General features: G+C 39.7%; 1 protein-coding gene across 1 annotated transcript; it reads left to right on the forward strand.

Annotated features, from left to right (window-relative positions):
• Window positions 1–14,094: 14,094 nt before the first annotated feature.
• LOC140005651 (uncharacterized) lies at window positions 14,095–20,780 on the forward strand. Its single transcript, XM_072046673.1, has 4 exons — window positions 14,095–14,257; window positions 14,895–15,033; window positions 15,200–18,440; window positions 18,567–20,780. Exons 1-4 carry the CDS (start codon window positions 14,095–14,097, stop codon window positions 20,778–20,780), a joined length of 5,757 nt encoding a protein of 1,918 aa, XP_071902774.1.
• The last annotated feature ends 1,225 nt before the right edge of the window (window positions 20,781–22,005 follow it).

Genomic DNA, 22,005 nt, shown 5'->3' on the forward strand with positions numbered 1-22,005 from the left:
TCTGTTTTCAACTTAGTGTCATGAAAGGGAAATATTTGAGTAGATCTTGTCACCGCGCTCAGCTTGAGGATAAATCTGTTAGCATTTCTGTGATATGATCTTTCTAATACCTCCACCAGATTATGACAAAAATACGAGTAGATCTTGTCAACAATTAGTGTTGTGCCCTCCTAGCTATTGTTTAAGCTTTACAAAATTAAAAAAAAAAAAAAAGAACAAAAATAAATAAATAAATACCACTCGAGGGAGAAAGTGTTTTATTGCGATTCCAATGCATCCACATTCTGTTCCCTCTTTTTTGTGCCAATAATACACAAGAACAGCAAAAATGGTCTAAAGTTATAATTAGTACTGTTCCACTGCCACATCACATAAAAAGGAAAATACTCGAGTTGCATTTTTTTTTTTTTTTTTGCATTTTTTGAAGCTCACTCGAGTTACAATTTTTACCAAGGTAAATCTCATGACAATTATTTTGTCGATTGGCAGTTCTATGTATGATCTTTTATGGCAAATATAACACTAGGTAGCAAACTTGATAATAAAAGCGTAGACCTTAAGGCTTTTATGTCAAGTGCAAAATTGATGGAGAGCAGAATCTATAACATTATCAGTTAAAATACTAGTATTGACCTTAATTATGTGCTAAACATCGCAGAGATTAATCGCTTTGTATAAAACGATAGGGAGATTACATGGATATCTGCAAAACAACAAAAGGATACATAATTCTGGAGCTTGTTTGGATCAATCACTGTAACTAAAATGACTAATGTAGGTTGGGCTTTGTTGTTTGATAACAATGATAACCCACATTAAATGGATTAGTCTTATACATGAGTTTATTTAATTGAAAGTTTATTAGACCTATAATTTACTTCTAAACCAATTATACTTGCACTTCTTTTTATTGTTTGCCTGCAATGACTAATGTCAACCCAAAATTGTTTAGCTCAAATTTTCTTTTATTATCCTCCAGTTTTAGCCCCATACTAATTTAAATTTCGGTCCATCATCTAACTAACAAAACCAATTAATAGTCCAACTATCATTTGACCCAATTCAATTGCTCCAAATCTGACCCAAAAGGAAAAGGGCCGACCCGATCCACTTCCAATAAGCCTACCCGGCTCACCATTATTCAACTTGATATCTTGACCCGTCTTACTCAAACAGGTCATCTTCTTCTTCCCATTTTCGGAGAATTTATCTTCCCCATGAAACCCTAAATTCGAAATCAAGATGTTTAAATTTTAGGAAGTTGGAGTATAGCATTTTGTAGATGTAATTTAATGAAGTGTATGTACGTCATTGGCATCTGTAAGATTTAAATTTTAGTGAAATTTTGCGAGTTATGATCATGATGCCTTGTATTTATAAGAGTTACGTCCCATACAACGGACCACATTGCAAATTTGGTCCAGGAATCTGAATTTGGGGTGTGACATTTATTGGTATCAGAGGTTAGGTTCTGTGATTTGGAAGTGGGTGTAATGATATTTGAGATATTAGCGATTTTGGAAATTGAAATAAAATTGACAAAGGATTAAAAGGAAATAAGAGATTTTCATGACTAACTAGGAATGCTGAGAAGGAACCCACATATTGAGATAATGATTATTTTTTGCAAGAGTAAGTTGTGATTGTATGCATACCGTAAGTTGAAATCATACTGATGATATTTATGGTGTTTGTTTTTACAGGATATGATCTTTGTAAAGCATTTTAGGCCAATATTTTGGATCTTGGACTTGTGAGATATTACGTTCATTTAAGATATATTGCGAAGAAAATGTAAATTGGTATGGAAATTTGAGTACGCAGCATAAGCGGTTGGATTAGATTAGGATATCCAATCAGGACGGTGTAGCTTTAATTGTGAGATGGATCCAAAAATATTCGTTATTATGTTGGCAGACCTTAAAATTTTCGTTGGTTAGGTTTCCAGAACGAAACCTCCATAAGCTGCTACTGATGCTGCTATTGTATTACTCTAGTCAAAATACTACTACAACTAGGAAGCACTTGTAAGAGTAATTGCATTTCTGATCTCGTGAGAGATGGCGAAGAATAATTAGACCTAACTTTTTTTGGGGTTTATTTCGGATAGGATGCGCATCTAGGGACTAATAGTAACTGAGATGAAAATTGAGGAATAAGTTATTATTCCGTGCTTTCTTAAAATAAGCAGTTATCTCTAAAGAAAAAGATTAAAAAAAAAATTGGAGCATTGATAGACTACATGATATAGGAAGCATACCCTATTTATTAGTCATATTATCTCTGAAACTTTTATGATTTTAATAGATTTGGGGATTAGGGATGGCAATGGGGGCGGGTGACCGCAGGCAACGGCCCGGGGGGGCTAATGGGGAGGGGGTTGGGGCGGAGGCAGGGGGAATTTTTTTCCCCCCGCTTAGAAACGGGGAGGGGGACGGAGGAGTGTACCCCCGCCCCATCCCCCGCCCCGCCACCAGTTTTAAAAAAATAAATATATAAAATATATATATGTATATAATTATATATATAATATATAATTTAATTAGTTACAAACTTATGATAATATATTATTAGTTATATGTATTATATAATGTCTATCAGTATATATAATATAATTGATATTATTAATTATATTAATAATTATATATGTGTACTAATACAAATTATTAATTGATTATATTAAATTTACTAATACATTTATACTAAATTCCTAATTACACTTAATACAATAACATTTTTTTCTTAAAAAAAGCATAAGCACAATAATGAATTAGTGATGTATTTGTGCCAAAAGTGAAAACTTGACTGCTTTAGTTATATTTATTTCATCATGTTAGATTGTATTCAAATAATTTTTGTTTGATTGTTTTTATAAGTTTCAATTGTAAAATTACAATGAATAATAATTTGATGATGTGTTGATATTTTAGTACTTGATTATTTGCTAAAATTTAACCATAATAAAATTATATAACAAATTTTTATTAACCCCGCGGGGGAAGCAGGGCGGGGCGGGGGGAGTAGGGGACGGGGGATGGGGTGGGGGCAGGGGGAGTTTGTAGGCAGCGGGGCGGGGGATGGGGGAGGGGTCACCCGCCCCAACCCCGCCCCGTTGCCATCCCTATGGGGGATGGAATTTTGCATGTTTTTATGGTTGGGATTACATAGAAACATTTGCCATAAGGAGCTATTTCGCAATCAGATTTTCAAAATGTTAGAGTTTGTAGTTAACTTTCCAATTTTGATTTCCAAAGCATATGACTAGAATCTAGTAAGTTTTGTTAATAATAAAAAAAAGCACTCAGTATGAAAATCAGTCGTATAGGGCTTTCTTAGGGTTTTCTTCCCATGTAACATTGGCGTTTATATTGGATTTCTAATGTCCCCAATTTTGGCTTTAAAAAAAAAACTTAAAGAATCTAACCATCATTACTATTAAGATTCTCGTCCTATTGTAAATTCTAATGGTATAAGAAACATATATAGTTACTTGACTCAGATATTTTCAAACACATTCGGCTTTCTAAACTTGTGTAAGTTTGAAATTCTATACGTAGCAAAATATTTTGCAAACGTTATGACAAAAGCATTACATTTTAAAATGAGAATTTGACAATATTTTGTGCATGAAATTTTGAGTATCCTGGTGTGATTTTACGACAATACAAATATTATCATTATTTTTTATCACTGAAAATATATCAAACCATTTTGCAAATTTTGCGAATTTGTTCGTGATTGCGTTACTCAAGTTAGATCTAATTGGTGCATATGATCTTTCTTCTTACTGATATGAAGTTTCGAGGACGAAACTTTATTTAAGAGTGGTAGAATGTGATATCTCGTAATGTGATTTTTTTGGTGCTCTCACTGTTTCTACCAATACAAGTAAGATTCGAATCTTAGGATTTTGTGATTTTGAATTTATGATTTACATAAGCTTAGATACCTATGTAGAAATTCTCATGGGATAATTGCAGAAACCTCCTCTGAGATTTCTGACATTTGCACTGACCTCCCCTCTAGGTTTAGAAATTGCATTCACCTCCCCTGAACAGTAATAATTTGTTGCAGAGACCTCCTTGACAGCTTTTGTAGAAGTGAGATAAGAATTTTCTTCCAATTTTGCCCTTACTTGCTTGATAATCATTATTTGCTTGACAATTGCTTAACTAATTATCTAATTAGTTAATAGTTAAACTAATTAACTATTAACTAATTATCTAATTAACTATTAATTAATTAACTAATTATCTAATTAACTAATTAACTAAAGCTGTTGTCTGTCCGAAACTAACAAACTATTTGCATGTTAAACTAATTAACTAATTAACTGCTTAACTAATTAACTAATTAACTAACTAACTAATTAACAAACTATTTGCATGTTAAACTATATGTAGTACGCATTACCTATTTAAAGTATCGGCTCTTTAAGGGTATTTTACTTTCAAACATTTAATTTATGATAAAAACATCAATGTTTGTAAATAAAATTCAAAAAGTGTTACAGTAATATCAATATTCTTACTTTCAAACATTTAATATTCTTACAAAAAGGGAGGTGCATAGGGCCATAAATTAAATATTTGAAAGTAAGAATATTGATATTACTGTAACACTTTTTGAATTTTACTTACAAACATTGATGTTTTATCATAAATTAAATGTTTGAAAGTAAAATATCTATAAAGAACCGATACTTTAAATAGATAATGCGTACTGCATATAGTTTAACATGCAAATAGTTTTTTGATTAGTTAGTTAGTTAATTAGTTTAACATGCAAATAGTTTGTTAGTTTCAAATAGACAACAGCTTTAGTTAATTAGTTAATTAGATAAACAGAAATTAGTTAATTAGTTAATTAATTAATTAGATAATTAGTTAGTTAATTAGTTAAGCAGTTAATTAGTTAATTAGTTTAACATACAAATAGTTTGTTAGTTTTGGATAGACAACAGCTTTAGTTAATTAGTTAATTAGTTAAGCAGTTAATTAGTTAATTAGTTTAACATGCAAATAGTTTGTTAGTTTCGGATAAACAACAACTTTAGTTAATTAGATAAACAAAAATTAGTTAATTAGTTAATTAATTAATTAGATAATTAGGTAGTTAATTAGTTAAGCAGTTAATTAGTTAATTAGTTTAACATGCAAATAGTTTGTTAGTTTCGGACAGACAACAGCTTTAGTTAATTAGTTAATTAGATAAATAGAAATTAGTTAATTAATTAATTAGATAATTAGTTAATAGTTAATTAGATAATTAGTTATTATTTAATTAGTTTAACTATGCAGAAATAGTTTGATTAGTTAATAACTATTAACAATTAGATAATTAGTTAATTAGTTAATAGTTAATTAGATAATTAGTTATTAATTAATTAGATTATTAGTTATTTAGTTAATTAGTTAATTAGTTAAACTATGCAGAAATAGTTAATTTAGTGTAATTTTTATTAACAAATGTTTTGTTGGGTTTGATGAAAGTACTCATCACGTTCATTTGGTAAAATTAAATCATGTCAGGGGTACTTTAGTAAATTGACCCACTTTGCCTATTAAATTGCCTCCAACTTTTGATAGGAGAGGTCAGTGCTATTTCAAAATTGATAGGGGAGGTCAATGCTATTACTATAAAAGTCAGGGGAGGTTTCTGCAATTATCCCAATTCTCATTGTTTCTATCGGTACGAGTAAGACTCCAATAGTCCAATCTCAAGATTTTGTGATTTTGACTTTACAAGTTACATAGGTTTAGATACCTATGTAGAAATTCTCATTGTTTATGTCGGTACAAGTAAGACTCAATCTCAGGATTTTGTGATTTTTGACTTTACAATTTACATAAATTTAGATACCTATGTAGAAATTCTCTAAGAATGTGTCTAGATCTTCTTGTATATTTAATATTTCTAAATATTGGTTTGGACTTGATTCATAATAGCCTTTGACACTATATACTTTTCACGTATTATTTGTTTGGAGAAAAGGGATTTCATGATATAAAGACAAGGCCAAAGTTTGTACGGAATTTTGTCACGCGGCTGGAATCAAAAGGATTGAAAGAATCATAGATTGAGTTGACAAAAGGGGTTTCTATATTCATAAAGCTTTCAAAATAGATATACGAAGGGTTGTATCTTTCATTTTCATATATAATAAAGTAAATTAAGAAGATGTTTCTGCCCGGACTTGAACTTTTGGTTGGCAATGAAGGTGATAATGACGATTGAAGTAGTGATGGTGATGATGATGTTTGATGGAAGTGGTTGGTGTTTAGAATTTGAAAAATTAAGGCTCCGTTTAGATTTAACATTTTTTTGAAATCTATTTTTATGTTTCACATTTATAATAATAAACTTCAAAAACAACTTTAAAAAAAACTCAAAAAATACAACACATCTCAAATATTTTTAAAAAATGAAAAGATTCTTTCTTTCTTCTTTCACACATTACCCACCACTACTACCATTACCACCATCCACCACTCTCTACTATCACCGCCACCACCCTCTCTATCTCTCTCTCTCTCTCCTTCCTTTTTTCTCTTCCCTTTTCTTCTCCTTCCTCCGTTCTCCCTTCCTTTTCTTCTCCCCCAATCTCCCCTCCCCTCCATTGACCGCGACCGTCTAGGTCGCGACTAGAGTGGCTGCAGACGGTCGCGACTAGAGTGGCTGCCGCAGCCACCACCTGCGAATAGGAGAGGGGTTTGGGAGCGGGGAGAAAGGAGGGAAGGGGGTAGGAGGGAGAGAAAAGAGAGAGGAGGGAAAAGTGGGGAGGAGGAGAGGGAGAGAGAGGAGAGAGAAGGGGTGGTGGTGGTAGGTGATGTAAAATTTTGAAAAAAAAATATCCCAAAAAAGTGATAAATTGTAAAATATTACAAAATATATTTTAAAAACCCCTAAAAATACTTCTAAAAACACCCCTAAAAACATCTGCAATCAAAGTTTTTCATACATATATAGTTACAGTAAAGTTTTTGAAAACGCCCCAAAAACAGCTAATCACAAATGACAAAAACAGCTAAGGTTTCTGTGATTTGGGGATTTTTGAGGAAGATGACCCATTTCTCTAATGGGTCGAGTCTTTGGGTAAAATCAGTCAAGCTTTTGTTCAAACGGGTCGGACAAATCTGGTTAACGGGTCAAGCTAATATTGGACTTTTCTAAATGGGGTTCAACTTAAAGGATTTGGTCCTAATATTATGGACCGGTGTTATTTCTCTTAAGACAAGTATTAAATAAAGGCCTGTACAGATTGAGCATCTATTCAGCCACTAATTTTGTCATTGAAAAATATACTTGTTAGAGGAAACCATACCTTAGGACAAAAGGCTTGTTGGGCCTGTCATCTAATCAGATAATACAAAATGTATTTAGTCCCAAAGAATTAAAAATGTCAATAATTATTCTAAGCCTCATATCTAATTTTAGAACAGTGAGGCCCAATTTTAAATAAATATAAATCTTCTTTTAATGGACTAATCTAATGCTTCTTTTAGAAAAAAATAAAAAATAATAACTTTATCAAAATTGACCGAATGCTATTAATTGAACCCAAAAGGAGCTTCGTATAAATCCAAGTTTATTTTTTTATGCCCAAGATTCAAATAAATGTAAGATCAATTGATTTATGGGCCTGGTTTTAGGACTAAACTGAATTTACATATGGTTCAATTTCTCATGAGACCGTTTAAAGAAAAAAATTACAATAATAATAATAGTAATTTTAATAAATGAAAATGAGTATGTGTCAACATTTAAAATGCATAAATAATAATACGAAAGATCATCTCAAGAATAATTATTTAAGGTGGCCATTCATAGAAAGAAATTTTTCCAAATTAGAAAAATCTTCTAAAAAGGGGATTTCATTAGAATTTTATGGATAACATTAGATAGTGAAGTGTTTAAGTAATCTAACTTTACACAAGAACATGTGATTGGAAATGATAAAAATGCACAAAATCGAGGGCTTGAAAACAAGCTACAATTCCTACATTTGCATGGGGTTGATGTAACAATTTCTCCCACATTGGATGATTGGCACCCATATTATTGTGACAACTGTGTGACATGGAGAAGGAATGAAAGATTAATGCCGATCTGAATCATACTTCAAAATTGTGAGGCTCAAATCGAAATTTTGCTTATCAATGATATGTGCATATTGATTTTAACATTGTTTAATGATGCCGTTTCTATTTTATGTCACAGATGACGCAGGATAAACATATAAAAAGTGAGTCTGACTGCCATAAAACTTTGAGATTATCACTTTATTTGAGTTAAATGTTGAAAAATTTAAACTTTTATAGCCAATGTAACATCATTTCCAGATTTTGTCCTTTGTGCAAACAAAATATCTGTGCTTATATAGATTAGACCATTATCCAGCCCGAATGTTTATAAGTTCGAACTTTCAATAATTTGATGGAATCATGAAAATTGTTGTGCGAGCACCATTCAAGCTCGTTGAACTTTGATTCAAATCAAGTCCTTGAGAAAGTGGGGGAATTGACTTAAGGCTAGATGACTTAGACGTCAAACAGTACGACAAAACAAGATTCCGACTAGAGGAACGAGTAGGTTGCAAACGAATCGATTCGCTCTTGAGTTGATCGTAAGCGGCTCGAGTTCGAGCTAATTAAATCGAATTCGAATTTAAAATATTAAATTTTTTAGTTCGCGAGCCGACTCAAACTCGATTATATATATATATATTATTTTAATAGTAAAATTATATATATTCCTAATATTTTATTATTTGTTAAGAATATTTTTTTTATTTTTTTAAGCTCGAGCTCGAGTTTGATAGTTTGAACTCATTGAACTCGAGTTTGAATTTGAGTTTCATAAAATTATGTTGAAACTCGATTCGATTAGATTGAAACTCGACTTAACTCGACTCGTTTGCATCCTAAACATAAGCATCTACATTTCATTATATATTCCACCAATTTGCTTTGTATATGGTGGCAACCCATATTCCGTATTCAAATGCAGCGCTCACACTAACTTCTAAGCCAAGACAAGCCTCATGGAATCCGTATTCTCCAGCATCATTTAATACCGGTTTCCTATAGATTAGGTAGTAAAACCAAATGAAACTGTTGGCATATTAAATCAAATCTAGAAGTATTTATTTATTGGTTTTATTGGAGTTCGATTTTTAGTAGTTGTGTGATTTACGAATTTGTGTTTTATTTAGTAATTTCTTATTCAAGTAGTTTCTTTCCTAACAAGTTTGGTAGATTATAAATAGGACATTATTTAGGATGTTTTCTTGAAAGAGTTTAGAAGAGTTTGTTAGGTTTTCTATTGTGGTGTGACTTTCTTCATTGTTTGAGATTTTAATAATATTGTGAGTTGATTATTTTCTTTTCTCCCATATATATTTTAAGTGTTTGTTTTATCTCTTCAATTCATGGTTGTACAAAAACTATTGCATGGTTGTTGATTATTTCTTTTTTAAATTCTAGATTCTGCATTATTGCATCCAGAAAAAACCTGTGCAGGGATGGAATTTATTGTTGGGGGAAAATCCAAGGAAGCAACTAGCTAGTTAGCCATGCTTGTGGTGAGCTCAAATGTTCGAAGTCTGATGTGTGGCCTCGGACGATATATTTTGAGTTTTTGGTGTCGAGGAGGCTGTAGCTCTGTCTACCTATCATTATTTTTAGCACATATGGACGAATCATGATTCACGGTCGCAAGTCGTGACAACAACTTGTTCCATATTCATCGTGGTATATCGATTGGATATCAGGCAATACATACATTGCAGCACATAAAAATTTTTTAAAAAAAATTACTGAAAATAAAAAATACCATAACAAGCACATTTGTCAAATTAAATTTACTAAATAAAAATACTTGATGGGTTTCTTTCTATTTGTTGAGGTTTTAGATTTTAGGAACTTTATTAATTTTACAAATTGAATTGAGTACCTTTTCTAGAAGCACTAACTAGCACTTGGAGCCCTCCCTGGGTTAGCTCTTCTGGTAGCAAGCGCCTCTTCAGGCCACGCTTACCAGGTTTCGAGTCTTGCCTGGGGCTACCGCATCCGAGGGGGTAGGGCCTCCCCTCTAGGACCGCAGGGAGATTAGTCGGGTCAAAAGCCCGGATACTCCCTGTGTCTAAAAGAAAAAAAAAAAAAAAACTAGCACTTGCCATATTTCATATTATTTTCTATCCACTACCTTGTCACTGTTTAAAAAAACCCCAGAATCATTGAACTGGCAGATTGGATCGATTGAACTAATAAAATCGGGAACTGATCCACTAGGCAGTCTGAGTTTAAAAACACTGGCCTTGGGAGGAACAAATTCAGCTGCAGCAAAAACCAGTAGTATTAGGCTTAAAGGGCAAAAATTTTATAAAATGATATGGTAGTTTCTACCATTTTGGTGGTAAAGGCAAAATTAGCGGCTATGAGGAAGACAACACAACAAACACTAAAGTATAGGTTTTTTTGAGAAGAGATAAGCCCGGTTGAAGAAAGAAATTCGCATAAGTAAACAATAAACTGGTCCTGCTTATAAAAGTTGTACTGTCTGACAGAATGCTATTTAATAAGCTGGTCCACTTGTAAAAATGGCCTTGTCGAACACAATACTCATTAACCCATGTTGTTACAGAAAAGAAAGCATGAAATTATTTTTTGTCGTAAGAAAAGTATGAAAAATATGAATATGCGCATTAACCATTATAAATTGATATTACAAAATAATGGAAGGCCACATAAAATAAAATATTTTGGCTATTAAGAAAAAGGCAATGTGAACTTTATAAAAGGTCAATCTAATGAGGAGTGCCCAATTAAGATATAATTCAAGTATTAAATTTGAGAAAAAGTAAAATTTATTAGAGAAAGTGTATAAATACAAAAGAGTATAATAATTGTTAATGTGCATTCACATTTCAAGTTAAGTGTGATTTGAGTGTTTAACGAGTGTTGTTAGAAATATCCATTTATTAATAATGATTAAGTTCTACATATATAGTAAAGCATCCATAAATTAATACTTGATAAATTAATAAGCTCTATTAAATACCGTTCGTGAATAAAATTTAGGGTTGGCTACCCTCCCCCATTGGGGTTTCGCCAAAAAAAAAAAAAAAAAAAGCTCTATTAAATAATAATTTTTGGGTCCCGACTTGAGCTAATCAACCAAAGTAATAATTTTAATAAAATAATAAGATAATAATTTTTGTTTGAAAACCTTACATAACCCTTTGATCCCATTCATGTCATAAATTAATAATTCACTAACATTTATATATCATATTTTTCTAAAACAAAAGTCTATTGCTGTTTGTTTTTTCTTGAAATTTAAATCTATCCTAACCTCATCCCTAATTTTTCTTATTGTATCTAAAAGTTTTGGACGTGAATTCTCATATTGCAATAAATTATGAAGAGTTAATTATGCTTTTAACTTTAAGCGCTCCCTTCTATGTAATAGGCTCCAAAGTTATTGTATCATCTATAGCTTTCATCATTAGCAGGATTTTCAGTACAACCACCAATTATTTCTTCTAAACTTGAGACCTCTAATCTTGTCTTTTTTTCATTCGGATAATCCAATAAGTAATTAACATATGTAGACTTTTAAGATTCTTTTATTATTAGAATAATTAATATTTTTATAAAACAAAATAAAACTTTAGTCGATTAATTATGAATTGTTAGTACAATCAATAAATAAAAAATTATTAATTTATCAATTAATTAATACCTTTTTAAAATAATAGAATTTGTATAGTCCCAATTTGTTAATGTGTAGAGGTTTTATTGTAATTTGTATTATGGAAACTACGTAGCATTCATTAAATTGAGAAATTAGTACTTTCATTCAATAACTTCAAGGCAAATAAACCATGTAGCTATAATTATTGCTACTTATGATTGCATTAAAAAAGAAGAAGAAAGTATCATACCGAGTAATGGTGCACAAATATAGTACCAATTCATAGATGCTTAAATTCAAAGACTCGTATTGGTTAGACTGTCATAACACAGTTAAGAACAATTGTTAGCATGGACAAATACAAGATTATACTTTGCATGTTGGAAAATTAGACATGAACAAATAATTTATATTTCTTTTGTGATTTGAAAAAGCACTGCAAATATATGATCAAATTAATAGAACGAGATATTGTAAGGAAATGATTATTTATAAGAGCTAACTTTTCTAATGTATTGTTGCTTATCTCGTGACTTCATCCTATAGTATCAGGTATAGTTGCAAGGAAAAGGACCAAGAATAATTGCAAAGAAAATCAAATATGGTGTAAGAATCGCGAAAGTCTTAACAATAATTGTAAGAATAATTACAAATTCATGGATTCGATTAGTAGTTTTGTGAAGTAGAAAGAAAGAACTCTTTTCAGGATTCATGAATCATGAAGTGGGAACTCTTTTCATGATTCATGATCTAATTGCTTGTGTATACGATAAAAAAGGGCTGAGAATAATTGCAAAACCATATTAATCATGTTTTTAAATTTATGAATAATAAATTGTAAGAATCATAAAAATTTTTGGATTCATTTTGTAGTTATATGAAATAGAAAGAAAGAACTCATTTCATGATTCATAAATTTAGATAATTTGAATCAGCAGAGACAATTTTAACCCAGCAGTCATGCGACTTCTATCTCTACCGGCACTGGTTATCGGTAACCAATTATTTTGCTCTTTCTTCAATTTAATTTTATGCATTTTATGATTTCTTTATGCTAACTTGGCCCCCACAAGTTCAGCCTTCTCAGCTGCTACAATGGTGCTCAGATTGAATTGACATTGGACTGTATACCAATGAAATCATTGAAACAGCTGTGCGAGTTTGAAAAAGCTTCGGCTTAAGGAGTTGTTGGTTCATGAGCTTCCACGCATCCTCAATTTGTCGGCTCGAGGAGTTGTTGGTTTCAATGTTTTTAAATCCGGATAATTCTTGAAAAACTTTTCGGTTCACGGTTCGATCGATTCAACCTCAATTCAAAGATTTAATAATTTTTTTGAATAAAACTAAAATATTTATTTTAAAAAATAAATACTTAATAAAAATAGATTGAACTTCCCGATTTTGATCGGTTCAATCGATTTTTGACCGGTTAAATTAATTTTTTGAATTTTTAATTGAATCGAATAAAAAACATGATCGATTTACGGTTCAATCGATCGAACCGATCCGATTTTTCAAAACATTGGTTGGCTTACGAGGCTTATAAAATTTCAGCACTTTTTTCCTTTCTTTTAAGTTACAAAAGAACATCTAAACTGAATTTTCTCTTCACTTGTTCAAGGAAGTTGAGACCCTCAAGCTAAAAATTTCTGAGAACTTTTCTTATGTTGGCCTGCAAATTTAAGTTGGCGAACATGGATGTTAGTTTGGAATTTAATGATGTAAAGGAAGTAAAACTTCAAAACTTTGTACCTCATATTGAGGATGCTCTAAAGAAATAGGGAAAAGACACTAGTTTTGATGGTAAAAACTCACAAATATCATTTGTTAATGCCTTGAAAAAAGTTTTTGCAACTGTGACCATCAATTTGCGCGATGATATCAAGTTTTTTATACAAATAATCATCGAAATTTACAGTAGTTAGTTGGATTTCTGCTCATGGCATGGCATTAGTCACACAAGCAGGTTATACTTTAATCACATAAATAAGTTTTACTTTCTTATGCAGACATAAGGTTATAATTGTTCTTTATTTTATCTAATCCTTTTTTTTTTGATATTTTTAATATTATACATACATATACATATATATATACACACACACATGCATATATATATATATATAATATTTTTAAAACTTTAAAACTTTAAAATATTTAAAAATAAAAATTTGTGCCCTGGGGCTTTGCTCCGTCTAGGCGAACATATAACGTCCTACTCAACGCTTCCGCCTTTTAAAACACTGATTATAACCCATCCCTATTTCAAGAGTTAGAATTTTTTTAACCAAAAAAAAAAAAGACAAGAAAAGAAAAAGGAAGGAGACCACACTCTTTAAGGACAAGATTTGCCTTGGGTTTTGCTTAAGAAATTGGTTTGTACCTTTGTGCCCCACAATGTCATCCCAAAGCCTGCAAATAATTGATGCAGCTCTTAAGATATCAGGGTCATTTGATGCCCAATCGAAGCTCTCCTTCGTGACAATATCCCCCATGCCTAGGAAGGATGTTATCTTGGGAGTGGTGTATCCACAGGTTGCCATACATTCCTTCATTGTTGGTATATATGTACCCTTGGTGCAGCCACTTAGCCTCAGCAAAATAGGCATGAGCCAACAACTTCAGCTGCACATTAGTCCAACAATATCAACTATTTCTATTACAGTAATATACCAGGAAGAAATCAATTAAGGAGTTTGATCGTAGGAATTCGAGTATGTTCATACTGCTTCCTTGGCGTAATATATTCGAGATATGATCTTCCTTTCTTGGCCATTTCTTCCTCAATTTCTTCAAACAAATCCAAGAGTTTCATGCAGCCAACGTTCCGTCTGCACATATTGTAACACATTATGATATATTACAGCAAATTTTTGGAGCCAAATCTAAGAGTAAACATTCCAAAACTCTCAATTGCTTCCGTGAAGATCTTGAAGTTCTTCGTATATATGTCCCATGAGCATCATAAATATAATCTATTATGGACGTAATGGCCATAACCTTTGACATAATCTTTCTGGCGAGTGCATATTGAGGAGGCTCACCTCGGCCATCCCGCATGCCCGAGGTGAACTCACCTCGTCCCTCATCAGAGCTCGTCCGCGTCTCGGGGTTATCCCTTAAGCCCGGCCGGATCCCTAGTCTACTGTGTAGGTGATCTCGGCACATCCACCTCAGCTGCACGCTGATAATGTCAGGACACCTGACATCACCCGGGATCAGTGTGCTTTATCTGAAAAGCACTGTTGCACTTAATGGGTACTGCAAAGGACTCCCCGTCACCATGTCCGGGCGGCTACAGTGTCAGAGTCAGGCCATCTGGCAGGGAGCAGAGCCGTAATGGCAGGACATGGGTCCCACCGGCATAAGACCTCCGTCCTGCCCTCCACTCCCACTCTATAAATACCCCACACACTCCCAACAAGTAAGATACACTGTTCATTTGCTCATACTCTAGCATTTTCTCGTTCTCATACTAACTTAATCATCGGAGTGATACCAGGGGAGAAGCCCCGCCATTCACTTCGGACAAGAAGGTTGACTTCGGACACACGAATTCACCTCACCTCATCTCAGAGAGGACTGATTTAGGTCGGCTTACTTATCCACCAAAAATCGCCTCTTCAATTGGCGCCGTCTGTGGGAACGAGATTACTGCTAAAATGAGATCCACGCGCTCCAGAAGCGGAAGAGTTCCCTCAACTGGGGCTGGGCAGACATCCGGAGCCCAGCAAGATCGTATCTCTGAGGAACATGGGTCCCAAAGGACCCAGCCCAACAATGAGGAGGCCATCGCCAAGATGGCCGAGTTTGTCACGGACAACCCCAACATCTTTGAGGAACTAGGAAGGTACCTCAAGAGGCAGGGAAAAGAAAAAGCCGAGTCTTCCAAGAGGAGACCGACGAAGTCCCCTGAAGTGCCCTCAGGCGAGGACTCCGAAGATGGGCGTCTATCTCGGAGCACCTCCAGGCGAGCCTCATCCAAGGCAACCTCCAAGATTGCCTCCATCTCCCGAGCGTTTTCTCGGGGACTACTGGGAAAACGAGCCGAGGACCCACCTCGGCGTCCCGGAGGCCTAGCTTCTGATTACATGAGGGCTCCGCCCTTCACTGATGACATCAACGGGGAAATGGTGCCCCCGAACTTTAAGCTTCCAAATTTGCACACCTATGACGGCCGAGGTGACCCCGAGGATCACCTCCGCGCCTTCATCTCCGCATTCCGACTCTACTGCGTCCCCGACGCCGTGATCTGTCGGGCTTTCCCCATCTTCCTGCACGGGACCGCCCGGAAGTGGTTCTGGAGTTTAGAACCGGGGAGCATTTCCTCCCTGGATGAGCTGATAGACCGGTTCATCCACCGCTTTGTGTCGTCTCGACCAATAACAAAGACTTCAGCTTACCTCTTGAACCTGCAACAGGGTCAGGGCGAGTCACTTCGCTCGTACGCCCAAAGGTTCAACGAGGAGAATGTACAGATACCTGACCAGAACGAGCAGGTAACTATTGCTGCTTTCACCAACGGGTTAATAGCAGGGATCTTTAACACCGAAATCCATCGGCAGTACCCCCGTACACTCCGGGAGCTCTGGGAAAGGGTGGACCAGGGAATCCGAAGTGAAGATGTAAATCGCATGAAGCGAGAAGCCCAAGCATCTCGTACGGGGCAAGATCCCCGGAGGAGGAAAGACACTGGCCGAGGTGAACCAGGCCCAAGTGGCACTTCAAACCAACCCCGAGACCGCCGAAGTGTCTTCGACCGGATCGTGAAAGGCAGATCGTCCACCTCGGACGCTGAGCTAACGCCCCTCAATTCGAGCCGGACCCACGTCCTGGCTGTGATGAGGCAGAATCAGATCGGCCGAAACCCTCCCGAAATTCCGGGGAGGAGAGATAAGAGGAACTCGAACCTCTACTGTGCCTACCACCGTGATGTAGGGCACGAGACTGAAGACTGCAACGACCTGAAGCGGGAAATCGAAAATTTGATCCGGCAGGGATACCTGAAGCAATTCGTCCGCAAGGATGGAGGCTTCAACCGAAGTGTCTCCCACCGGGAGAACCGGGGCCCTCGCCGCGACGACCGACGGGACACGAACACGCATTGCCGAGGTCCCGAAGACCGTAGGGAGGACAAGCAGCCCCCACGCGATGGCTCACCGGGCTACGGCCCCAACATCGCCGGGGTGATCAACACCATCGCGGGAGGACCAACGGGAGGAGACAGCCAGAACTCCCGGAAGCGGACCTACCGCCAGGCCGAGATGGAGGTGGCCGAGCCGAGCTCTCGGCTGTCCGAGGTCATCACCTACGGTCCCGCTGACCCCGTTCCTGCGGCCTCCAGCAATCATGAAGCTCTTGTGATTGAAGTCCTCACCAACAACTACGTAGTCAAAAAGGTCTACGTAGACCCCGGAAGCTCGGTAGACGTCTTGTACTACCGAACTTTCGAAAGTTTGAAGCTGACCAGGGAGCAACTCACTCCTGTCAGAACTCCTCTCGTGGGATTCGGGGGACACGTCGTCCACCCGGAGGGCATGTTGACCCTGATGGTAACAATCGGGCGTCATCCACGCTGCCGAACTGTGCCTGTCAGTTTTGCGGTGGTCAAAGCAGACTCCCCCTACAATATGCTGATAGGCCGGCCCACGCTCAATGCTTTGAGAGCCGTATACTCCACCTACCACCTGAGCTTTAAATTCCCAACATCTGCGGGGGTGGCCGAGGTAAGCAGCGATGTGGGCGCCGCCCGGGAGTGCTACCTCGCCACCATTCAAGCAGCAGTCACCCCCCGGCCCTCACCGAGGTCAGAAGAAAAGAGGCCAGCGGTCCTCTCCATAGACTGCATCGACCCTCAGAAGGCAGAAGAGCCCAACAGGCTGGAACCCGGGGATGAGGTGGAACTAGTGGTAGTGGATGAAGCGAAACCTGACCGAGTGGTCCAAGTAGGGGCTGGACTACCCTCACCCCTGAAAGAAGAAATGATCTCCCTGATCAAAGACCACCGAGACGTCTTCGCGTGGTCCGCGGATGAAGTGGTCGGAGTGCCACCCGAGCTCATGACTCACCAACTCAACGTTGACCCGCAGGCCCGACCTGTGCGACAGAAACGAAGGCACTTCGGCCCCGAACGTAGCCAAGCCATATCGGATGAGGTCGACAAGCTCTTGCCGGCCAAGATGATCCACGAGGTCCAATACCCCACCTGGCTGTCCAATCCAGTCATGGTAAAAAAGGACACCGGGGGATGGAGAATGTGTGTCGACTTCACCGACCTCAACAAGTCCTGCCCCAAAGATTGCTATCCTCTGCCAAGGATAGACGCCCTCGTCGACGCGGCGATGGGGTATGAAATCCTCTGCTTCCTAGATGCCTTCAAAGGGTATCATCAAATAGGAATGAGTGAGGAGGACCGAGAGAAAACGGCGTTCTACACCGACCGAGGTACTTATTGTTACACTACCATGCCCTTCGGGCTAAAGAACGCCGGGGCGACCTACCAAAGGCTGATCAACCGACTCTTCCAGAATCAGATCGGCCGCAATGTGGAGGCCTATGTGGATGACATCCTCGTTAAAAGCCTCGCCACTTCATCCTTTCTGTCAGACGTGAGGGAAGTCTTTGGTGTCCTGCGAGACTCGAGGATGAAGCTGAATCCCAAGAAGTGCGTCTTCGGCGTCACCTCGGGAAAATTCTTGGGGTATCTGGTTTCCCACCGGGGAATCGAGGCCAACCCCGACAAGGTGAAAGCCATTCAGGACATGTCTCCACCCCGGAACATCTGAGAAGTCCAACGGCTAAATGGACGCCTGGCCGCGCTGAATCGCTTCCTGTCCCAATCAGCCGAGAAAGCTCTGCCTTTCTTTAAGGTGCTGAAGAATGCTGACCAGTTCGCCTGGACTGAGGAGTGTCAGGCTGCTTTCGACCAGCTGAAGCAGTACTTGCATCACCTACCAACTCTCGCTTCACCTCGGCCCGAGGAGAAGCTCTACCTCTACCTCTCCGCAGCCGACGAGGCTGTCAGCGCTGTGCTCATCCGAGATGAGGGCACCCAAGTGCCGGTCTACTACGTCAGCCGAGCCCTCCGCGGGCCGGAGACCCGATACACGCAAGTGGAAAAACTTGTGCTGGGGCTCGTCCACGCAGCTCGGCGGTTGAAACCCTACTTCTTAGCCCATCCCATCTCGGTAAGGACCGACCAGCCCCTTCGGCAAATATTGGTGCGACCCGAAGCTTCTGGTCGCCTCACCAAGTGGGCTGTCGAATTGGGAGAATATGACTTGTCCTACGAGCCACGCACCGCCATAAAAGCTCAAGCTTTAACTGACTTCCTTGCTGAGCTCACCTTCACGGAAGGTCCAGAGTCCACCTCAGCCTTACCCGAGGTGTCCACCTCATCCTTGTGGACATTGTATGTCGATGGATCCTCTAATGGAGACGGCTGTGGAGCCGGACTGCTCCTGGAAGGACCTCAGGGGGAGGTTTGCTCTTACGCCCTCCGCTTCGACTTCCCGGCCACCAACAATGAAGCCGAGTACGAGGCTCTAATCGCTGGACTCCAGCTAGCCCGCAAGCTCGGCGCCCAGCAAATCCACGTCCGCAGTGACTCCCAGCTCGTGGTACGCCAAGTTATTGGTGAGTACGAGGCCAAGGATGAGACCATGCAACGGTACCTCTCCAAAGTTCACCAACTCACCGCGTACTTCAAATCATTCGAAATCCAAAGGATCTCTCGGTCCCAGAATAAGCGAGCCGACGCCTTATCCCGGCTGGCTTCCACTTCATTCTCTGACCTCAACAAAACCGTGTTGGTGGAGGTCCTGAGTGAACCAGGGTACGTGGAAGAGGTGGCCTGCCCCGTGCACTCTGAAGAAACTTGGATGACCCCGTTCATCCTTTTCTTGGGTCAAGGAGTCCTTCCCGAAAACCGAGCTGAAGCAAGGAAAATACAGCGCAAAGCCGCTCGGTATGCACTCCGCGATGGAGAACTATATAAGCGCTCCTACCTCGGCCCATGGTTGAGGTGTGTCACCCCCGAGGCAGGACGCGAGGTCCTCCACGAGATCCACGAGGGCCTATGTGGGGCTCACATCGGCCACAGGATGCTAGCTAAGAAAGCTATGCTCCTGGGATATTTCTGGCCATCATTTCGGCAAGACTCCCAGGACATCGTTCTCGGCTGCCATTCCTGCCAAATCCACGCGCCCGAGAATCACCAGCCCGCCCACTTCATGGTTCCCATCACTTCACCCTGGCCATTCGAGCAATGGGGGACAGACATCATAGGTCCTTTCCCCAGAGCCGTCGGGGGTCATACCTTCCTGGTAACCGCTGTGGATTACTTCACCAAAGGGGTTGAAGCCGAGCCACTGAGGACCATCACCGGGCTGGCAATTCAAAAATTCTTTTGGAAATGCATCGTCTCCCGCTTCGGCATACCCCAGGTAATCATCTCGGATAATGGGAGGCAATTTGCCGAGAACCCCTTTAAAACTTGGTGCACAAACCTTGGCATCAAACAACATTTCACTTCGGTAGGCCACCCCCAGGCCAACGGCCAAGCAGAAAACTTCAACCGAACTCTCTTGCATGGCCTCAAGACCCGACTACACCAAGCTGGAACATCTTGGGTCGAAGAACTCCCTAGTGTCCGTTGGTCTTATCGGACCACGCCGAGGTCGGCCACGCAGGAGACCCCCTTCTCTTTAACATACGGAGTCGAGGCTGTCATCCCTGCCGAAATCCTTACCCCCAGCCCTCGGCTCGCAGCCTATGCAGCCGAGGTGAACGACGAAGAAAGGCAGTTGGATCTCGACCTCGTCGATGAGCGAAGGGACCTCGCCTCAGCCCGGATAGCTTCCTACAAGAGCACAGTGGCACACTACTACAATGCCCGTGTCAGGCACCGTCGATTCCAGCCTGGAGACTTGGTTCTGAGGAAAAACTCAGTCAGCCGAGCTGAACCGCAAGGGAAACTATGCCCGAAGTGGGAAGGCCCTTACCGAGTTGTGGAGTCTGACCGAGATGGCTCACCAGTGCCGAGGTCTTGGCACGCCGAGAACCTCAAAATGTATTACGCCTGAATTTTTAATCAAGTAATGACTTCAGCTATTATGTTATTCTTCAATATCGTTGTTACGCTATTAAAAAATAAGGGGGACAAGCAAGGGATGAAGTCAAAGCAAGAAATTAAAACACTGAGACGAGAAGAAGTATGCTTTCATTCAATAAGAAAGAGCGTTACAAAAGTACAAGGCCGAGGTCCGAATGCTACTAAGCACTCTCCACCTCGGCCACCCCCTTAAAACCGCGAGCCTAGACCCCCGTCTCGGCTCCATCCCCGGTCTTGGCTCCCTCCTGGGCATCCGCCTCTTTTCCGCCGGGGTGAACTTCATCTCCATGCTCTTTGCCGACGTCCCCTCCGGCTTCGTCTCCCTCAGCGTCCTCTCCTCCAGTTCCTTCCACTTCCACGTCCTCGAACGCTTCGTCGAGTTCAGACAGCCATTTGTTGAACTCGTCTTGAACCTCGGCCAGGTTCCTCCCGGCTCGGATGCCTTCGGCCATCCGATCGCACAGCTCCGTGGAGTCCTCGTTATAGTGAGCACTGTTCCTCAAGGACTCCAAAGCCTCGGAGGGCAGATGAGCTACGGCCTGGTCTATGGCCGAAGTGAAGCCCAGCATGAAGGATGGCCTTGTCAGCTGGCCGAGATCCCCAATGAAGGTCTCGGACCTCCGGAAATCCTCGACGGCCGAGGTCCTCGCGCTATCAAGGGATTGTTCGTGATTTTTCTTCGCCTCCTCGGCCCTCTTCTGCTCTTCCTCAAGAGCGGACCTCAGACTGTTGGTTGTGATCTCGGCCTCCTCCCCTTTAGCCTCGGCCTCCTTGAGCTGCCTCTGAAGCTCGGATTTCTCAGACTCAGACACCACCAGCTTCTTCTTCAACTTGGCAATCTGATCTTGCAGCTTGCCGGTGTCCTGCTCCTCGAGCAACTCGCAGTACCGATGTGCCATCTCGGCCACAAAGGCTGTGTTGGACGCCGTGGTCACCATAACGCTTTGAAGCATCTCGGCCGGGGTCAGCTTCCTTGTGAACTCCAAGTCTCTTGGCAGAGTAGACTGCATCACCAGGTCTTGGGCGACCCGAGGATTCGAGCATCGGTCGTTGACCTTGAGCGACCAATCCGGACACCACTGCTCGCCGGAGTGAGACTTATCCTTCCCAGAAAACACTGGGGGGCTATGGTACCGGTTCCAGAGCGAAGTCGCCGTCACCGCGTTGACCGGAGCTTTCAGCTGTTTGCCTCGGCC

The sequence above is a fragment of the Coffea arabica genome, chromosome 4e, assembly GCF_036785885.1.
Source record: "Coffea arabica cultivar ET-39 chromosome 4e, Coffea Arabica ET-39 HiFi, whole genome shotgun sequence".
NCBI classification, from domain to species: domain Eukaryota; kingdom Viridiplantae; phylum Streptophyta; class Magnoliopsida; order Gentianales; family Rubiaceae; genus Coffea; species Coffea arabica.

Excerpts from the sequence above, each read along its gene's own strand:
- LOC140005651 (XM_072046673.1), top strand. The coding sequence starts at position 14,095 with ATGTCATCCCAAAGCCTGCAAATAATTGATGCAGCTCTTAAGATATCA. Across the intron at positions 14,258-14,894 it reads CATACATTCCTTCATTGTTG|GACACCTGACATCACCCGGG; the intron begins GTATATATGTAC and ends TGATAATGTCAG. Across the intron at positions 18,441-18,566 it reads TCGAGGCCAACCCCGACAAG|GTGCTGAAGAATGCTGACCA; the intron begins GTGAAAGCCATT and ends CCTTTCTTTAAG.